At 41.3% G+C, this 7,034-nt stretch overlaps 1 protein-coding gene across 1 annotated transcript in view; it reads left to right on the forward strand.

The window, feature by feature from the left end:
* Nucleotides 1-3,068, forward strand: part of NEIL3 (nei like DNA glycosylase 3) — a 29,780-nt gene extending 26,712 nt beyond the window's left edge. The window contains exon 11 of the mRNA XM_075265840.1: nucleotides 2,909-3,068. Within this exon, the coding sequence (XP_075121941.1) occupies nucleotides 2,909-3,067 (159 nt within the window). The 3' untranslated portion in view covers nucleotide 3,068. The remainder of the gene's footprint in view (nucleotides 1-2,908) is intronic.
* The last annotated feature ends 3,966 nt before the right edge of the window (nucleotides 3,069-7,034 follow it).

The following is a 7,034-nucleotide window of genomic DNA, read 5'->3' on the forward strand; positions in this document are numbered from 1 at the left end:
TTGAAAAATTACAAACAACTGTTTTGTGCCTTTTTTTAATGCCAAGTTTATTATAAGTTGCTTATTAGTAGAGATGAGCGAACACTGTTCGGATCAGCTGATTCGAACAGCACTCACCCATAGAAATGAATGGAAGCACCTGTGACGCCGGCTGGCCGCCGGCAAAGTCAGCGTCACAGGTGCTTCCATTCATTTCTATGGGTGTGTGCTGTTCGGATCGGCTGATCCGAACAGTGTTCGCTCATCTCTACTTATTAGTTCTATTTTTTTTACACATTGAGTGGCCCTTAAGGGCCGTTGAGTCTGTGAAAGAGTCATTTAGAAGTCTGCAGTGGCAGTACCTGGATGACACACTGGTATACATCCCAGATTGGTGCATAAGTGACATCGCCCCCATGTGGTATGGTGATATTTTTTAAACTGTTCATCCTTCTCCACATCCTGATGCATTGCCAGCTGTAAGTGATGGGGTATTATATGGTGACAGCTCCAGGTCTGGGCTTCATAATCTGCTAAGAACAAGATCTTAGCCAAATACTCCATTACAGAAGCCAGAAATACTGGATCGTTAGCACTGAAGTGTTTGGCATAGTTGCCTTTCCTCAGAAAGTGATGAATACAGCACAATAGAGACTTCAGTCCAGCTCTGGATATTCTGCTCATCCTGCTGCATTCTCTGAGGCACAGAATGGCTGCCAAACAAGACAATAACCAATAATGAGGGACATAGGCAGCGGTGGCTGCTAGTTATACCTAGTGCTGCTCTCTGATTGGTGGGAATCTTGGTGGTTCCCTTTCCTGATTGGTGGAGAGCATAATCAGTTGACAACTCGTAATAACCATTACCTCATGGGTGGTTCTATTTGTTTCTGGGTGGCGCCCTTTTCTGATTGATAGAAATTCAAGCCAGCTAAGAATATGTCCGGATTGGCTAGAAATCCTGCTAGATGTCACCCCAGAAAATACCTTTAAACCCCATTACAAAGTTGCTTAATTTTATATTCTTTAAGTGAACTTAGCCCCTTACACCAAACCTTGTTCATACACTGTAACAAACACATACTGATTGTTCTTGCCTACACTGACTCGTAGAAAAGTGAGCAAAATAAGAGGTTAAGTGGAGATAAGAAATATATATACGAATAAGTGAGTGTGAGTAAGAGCCTCTAATTTAGTGGGCTTAGTTATTATTCTATGTCACATTTCCAAAGTTTTGTGACCTTTTAATCACTAGTTGATCTTTATATTGTCTATGATGTTTTTGATCTGTCCAAGCAACTTTCCAGCACCATAAGGGGGAGTGGTGAGGGCACACTGGGTGCGGAGCCATCAACCCTGCCAGATCTATCATCAATTACGGCAAAACACTGGTGCAATCGTGGATTTAAAGCTCATATCTTTAAATCTCATATCTTTCGCTCTATGTGGAGGATGCACATGGTCATAAATGACGCAAGGGATATGAAAGACTGGAGTTGATTCTTTATAAATCTCCCTACCATGTCTAGGTATAAGATAGAGCTGTAGTATTGTGCAGAAAGGCAACTGAAGTCTGTTTTTAGAAGTAGTTTCCATTACTGCAGAGAAACCTTAAGGGTCTGCAAAAACGCCTCACACATATTTCATTGGGAGCCGCTAGCGGTTTTTTTTTTCAGCTAGCGGGGGAAAAAAAGTGACACTACCTATCTTCAGGTGGATTCCGTCTGGAAAAACCCATTGAAGTCAACGGGAGGCGGAAAAACCACAACCAGTTTTTTTGGCGCGGTTTTTGCAAAAACCGCTTCATTAACCGCTAGCGTTTTTCAAAGAGTAGTTTCCAGGTCCATACACTGTGCTGGAGCAAAAAAACCCAAAAAACTAAAAACTCCTCAAAATGTTCCAAAAAACGCCTCATAAAAGAAAATTGCATCAAAAAAACTTTTCCTAATTCCTGAAGCAGATTTTTTTCCACTGCCAAAAAACTCAGTGTAAAAATACCCTAAGAAGACATCACAATGCCAGTGCTAGAATATCCCAGAAGATCCTAAATATTCCTCACATGTTTTCCATGTCTCTCCTTGCACCTGCTGTTTACCCAGACATGTAATGCAGTCTGTACTTTCATAAGTCTGCGCGAGGGGTGGTAATCTTGTCAGTGTGTGAAATACTGTCTTGATCCAGTAATGCAGCTGTAGGACACCATGTGTATAAATACAAACGCCGTAATCCCCAGAAGTAGTAAAAATGGAGAGTCTGACCAAAGGACCTGCCATCCATAGCATATAGTCAGTATTACCTTACCAACAGCCAGTGCCCCTCAACTGGACACCCCTGATCACATGTATGGTGCTGATCTGGCCAGAGCAGTGTCATGCTGCAACTGTACTGTCGCGATGGAGACTACAGCGGCATGGGCCCCTACTCCTCTGGGCATGTACTTCCATTACTTTGTGTTTGTGCTATTGCCAGTCAGACTTTATGGGAGAACTTTGTACCAATCTGACAGTCCATATGTAGCTGAATAAGAATCAGCAAGACCCTAGACCCTCAAGGGTTATACATTTTTTTCTTTACTTCCCTGCTGAAGTGCACATTTCCTAGTTTGATAGCCCATCATTCTTCATCCTCGGCATGGCTCTCCTCTCATTCCTAGACCCCAGTATTACTCCCCTTTCCATTCCCCCCCACCTTAGTAACTTTGACCATGAGAGTTTGTTTACATTGAAAGCTGCAGTAAAAATCGTCTGATATTTTGTAGTCCGTTAGGCCAGCCTCAAGATCTTAGAAGAATGATAATCTAAAGTGCTTGACCTCACAGACCAAATCCAATGCCAAGTTACTTCCTTTTGTGAGGAATTGACCTTTGAGAAATGTCATCGATGCAGCGATTCTCATACTGTTTACACATCTTTGTGTTCTTTTCTTTCAGTGGGCTGACCTGCATTTTCCGTTCTGCAACCATGGAAAGAGATGTATTATGAGAACAGTATTGAAGATTGGCCCAAACAATGGCAAAAATTTCTATGTTTGCCCTTTTGGTAAAGATAAGCAGTGCGGCTTCTTTCAATGGGCAGAGCCCACCATGTAACAGTCTGACATGCTTTGGTGTCTAAGAGAATATATTTCTTAATCTGCCTTCCCTTTCATGTTTTGCTCATATGAATCACATACTTTTTCTTTCCAAGCAACACTATACGATAAAATCTATTTTTGCATCACATGAATGCGTGGTTCTGTTGTGGACATTGGGGGATGAAATAATTAAAGTGGTATTTCCATCTCAAGGATCTGATCTATAATTCTCACGTATGTAAATTCAAGAGTTTTCCTAAACACATTGCTTAACAATGCTTCTTTGCTTGCCTCCTATGTGAAATTATTCCTCCCATTGTTTACACATAGTTTTCATGGCACATGGCCTATGTGATGAGCAGGATGGATGATGTTATCTACAGCTCTGCCTGCAGGATGATCAGTTCACCTAATTATAATTTGCTGATAAAGGCTCCAGGAGCTGTGTCTGTTAGCTCCCTATGTAAATGCAAAGAGAACACTGAGTCTGTTCTCTGTAGAATCATGTCAAGTGTTCTATACAAACATGTGTAATGTAATATACATTTACTGTGCATCTTATTCATTTCTAGTACACATAATCGCTCATGATTATGGCTAGGTCTATATTGTGGTACTTCATAGTGTTCTGTTCATCGCAATCAAAGCCTCCTCCTTCTAGCTTGTGGAAGAATATAGGAAGTGAGAAGAAAAGACAGCAAGCAAAGCTGATGAAATGGGGAGATAGTAATATTCCAATTAAGTCACTAACTCTGGATTTTTAGCATTTGTTTTTGCTCTTTGTTGTGCTATCTAAAAAGCTTATACCATATATAACAAATTCTCCAGCATTTTTGAATTGGTAAGGATATAATTAGGTAAAATGAGAAAGAATTAAAATAAATGAAGTTCTCATACAGATGGATGTACTGCACCCACAAGTGCTGGCCGATTATGTCCGCAACATCGTAGGGACCCATGTTATTTTGGGTCATAAAATGTATGGTCAGGGCAGGATTTCAGCTGTGTCCTAGCCATTTAGCAGAGAAACAAATATAGTACAAACCATGCACAATCAAGGGTTATTCCCGCAAACATGTTAACCCTTAGTGCAAATTATATTAGCCCATAGTAAATATGTCAATATACCACAGAATATCATCAACCGAAAAGAAAAATATTGTGGGAATGACACAAAATTGGAAACAAATATAGAAATATAAAACATAAATTTTATTAAATAACAGATTAAAAGACATAAAAGAGATGCAGGCACAGCAAAAACAATGTCAGACAATGGAGCAGAGGTGTATAGAAAATATCAAAAGTTCTATAATCATGGTGAGAAGCTAAGTACTAAAGCTTCCTACTGCCAGCCATTAAAGCTAATGAGTATATACTGATCTTATACAACAGATTATGAAGGTACAGTGACACATATAAATAAGTGAAGGAGGCAAAGACACATAAGTAAGAAGTCAAACATGGATACCCATACCAAAAGATAATAATCAGCTATATCTCTGTACCGCTGACACGCATCTGACGTATGTTTTGGCACACTGCCTTCAACCCTTGCATTTACTATGAGAGATTATTAGATTACTAAAAATCATATATAAAATATGCAAAGTTAATTGTATACTACATGACACTGGTTACTTGTAGTAAACTCTGTTAATTTTGTGTTTACATAAAAAGCTAAACAATGTCAGAGCCTTTATCAGCAAACTGTAAACAACAGTTCCAGGGAGCTGTGAGTGGGTCATGTCATCCAACTTAAAGAGGACCTTTCACCATATCCGGGCACAGGCAGTGTTATATACTGCCGGAAAGCTGACAGTGCGCTGAATTCAGCGCACTGTCTGCTTTCCCGATCTGTGCCCGGTGTAAAGAGCTTACGGTGCCGGTACCGTAGTGCTCTATGGTCAGAAGGGCGTTTCTGACCATTAGCCAGAGACGTCCTTATGCCTCGCGGTGCCAATCGCGCTGTGCTGTGGAGCGGGGAGGAACGCCCCCTCCCTCTCCTGATAATACTCGTCTATGGACGAGCTGTGTGAGCAGAGGGAGGGGGCGTTCCTCCCCGCTCCACAGTACAGCGCGATTGGCGCCGCGAGGCAGAAGGACGTCTCTGGCTAATGGTCAGAAACGCCCTTCTGACCATAGAGCACTACGGTACCGGCACCGTAAGCTCTTTACACCGGGCACAGATCGGGAAAGCAGACAGTGCGCTGAATTCAGCGCACTGTCAGCTTTCCGGCAGTATATAACACTGCCTGTGCCCGGATATGGTGAAAGGTCCTCTTTAAGTTAAAATAACCAGCTCGGTGCCTTGACAACTATGTGTAAACATGAAGCCTGTCTTAAAAAAGAAAAAAAAAATGTGTAAACAATGGGAGGAATAATTTTGCATAGCAGGCAAACAAAGCAGCATTGCTAAAGCAATGTGTTTAGGGACAATTGTTACACTTTCATAATCTACCAGTATACGGTAGATAGGATGATCGTGATGGTAATAACCCTTTAACTACGGGTCATTACTTTTGTACCACCTTTTTTGAATTGCCATGTAGGATCTTGAAGAGGGGGATTGGAAATGAAGTAGACTTCAGTTGCAATTTATAACAGTCTTTGTGTATGACAGTTATTCATAACTGGGCTACTACAACACTTCAGTTGGATGCCCACATGTCTTCATTCAACTGAAACGATGTCTTTATGATGCAGATACGTTAAATACTTTGGCTTCCTGCACCACCATTAAGGCAGATGTGCTGTCTGCAACTCAGTGTAGACCTGCAGAAAACTCTAATGCTAGGTTCACACTAGCACCGAGCTCTCATTCATTCGAGTCTGTTGGAGGACCTGAACTGCTACAACCGTGGTTACACACTGTCAGTGGAACACTCCACTGACTATAATGGTGTCTGCTGACTCAATACTGAAAGCAGTGGAGAAAAAAAGTCCCCAACCAGTAATACCACCATATAAATAAACAGTAAAACATAAGCTGGGATCACATTTGCATTGGAGTCTCCTTTGCAGAAACCATGATTTTTCAGCGGCATTACTGTTTGGAGCCATATACAGTTAAAAAAAAAAAAATATATTTAACAGTATCATCTGTAAATGCAGAAAAAACACTCTGCTTAAAACTGACTTTTTTTTTTTGTTAATTATAGTAGGGGTTCCACAAGAGAACTTTCTTTAAAATAATTTTCGGCTAATTCATTGGGTGGGGGACAGTGCAATGGGCCAGGCCAATTTCCCATATTAACTACCGTATATACTCGAATATCAGACAAATTTTTCAGCACAGTTTTTGTGGAGGGGGGTCTATGACCAGCCACAATAGTAATGTATAGAATCTCCCATAAAATAGTGCAAAAAAAAATAAATAACTAAAGTTCTAAATCCCTCCTTTCCCTAGGATACATACAAAAGTAGAAAATTACTGTGAAACACATACACATTAGGTATCCCTGTGTCTGAAAGTGCCCGGACTACTGAATATAGGGGATCTGCTCCAGTTCCGTCGGGAAGGGGTTAATAGGAGCACTGCAGATACCCTATATTCAGCCAGACTGAATTCCAAGTGGGGGAAGAACAAACAGTCCTCAAGCTCAGGGAAGGGGCAGACAGACAACCAAAACACCCCCTCCCCTTTCCCAGCATCCAGCAACTACTGCACCCAAAAACTCTGACCATTTTAATTTTTGAAATTTTCCAGTAGCTGCTGCATTTCCCCCCCCATTTTTTGTGGTAAAATTAGGGGCCTCGGCTTATATTCCGGTCGGCTTATACTCGAGTATATACGGGTAATAAGAAAAAAAAAAGTACTTACTGGATTCATTGGGGGGGGGGGGGGGGGGGGGGGGTTGGGCATGGCACCAAGTATAGAGACCCCACCACTAGCAGCTGGGCCTATACCCATGTTGCTGTGTCTGATTTTGTGAATTTTGAATTTTTTCTTCCTTGGATATGTGGAGTCTGGAAAAGTTGGC

Source organism: Leptodactylus fuscus, chromosome 1 (assembly GCF_031893055.1).
Source record: "Leptodactylus fuscus isolate aLepFus1 chromosome 1, aLepFus1.hap2, whole genome shotgun sequence".
NCBI classification, from domain to species: Eukaryota; Metazoa; Chordata; class Amphibia; order Anura; family Leptodactylidae; genus Leptodactylus; species Leptodactylus fuscus.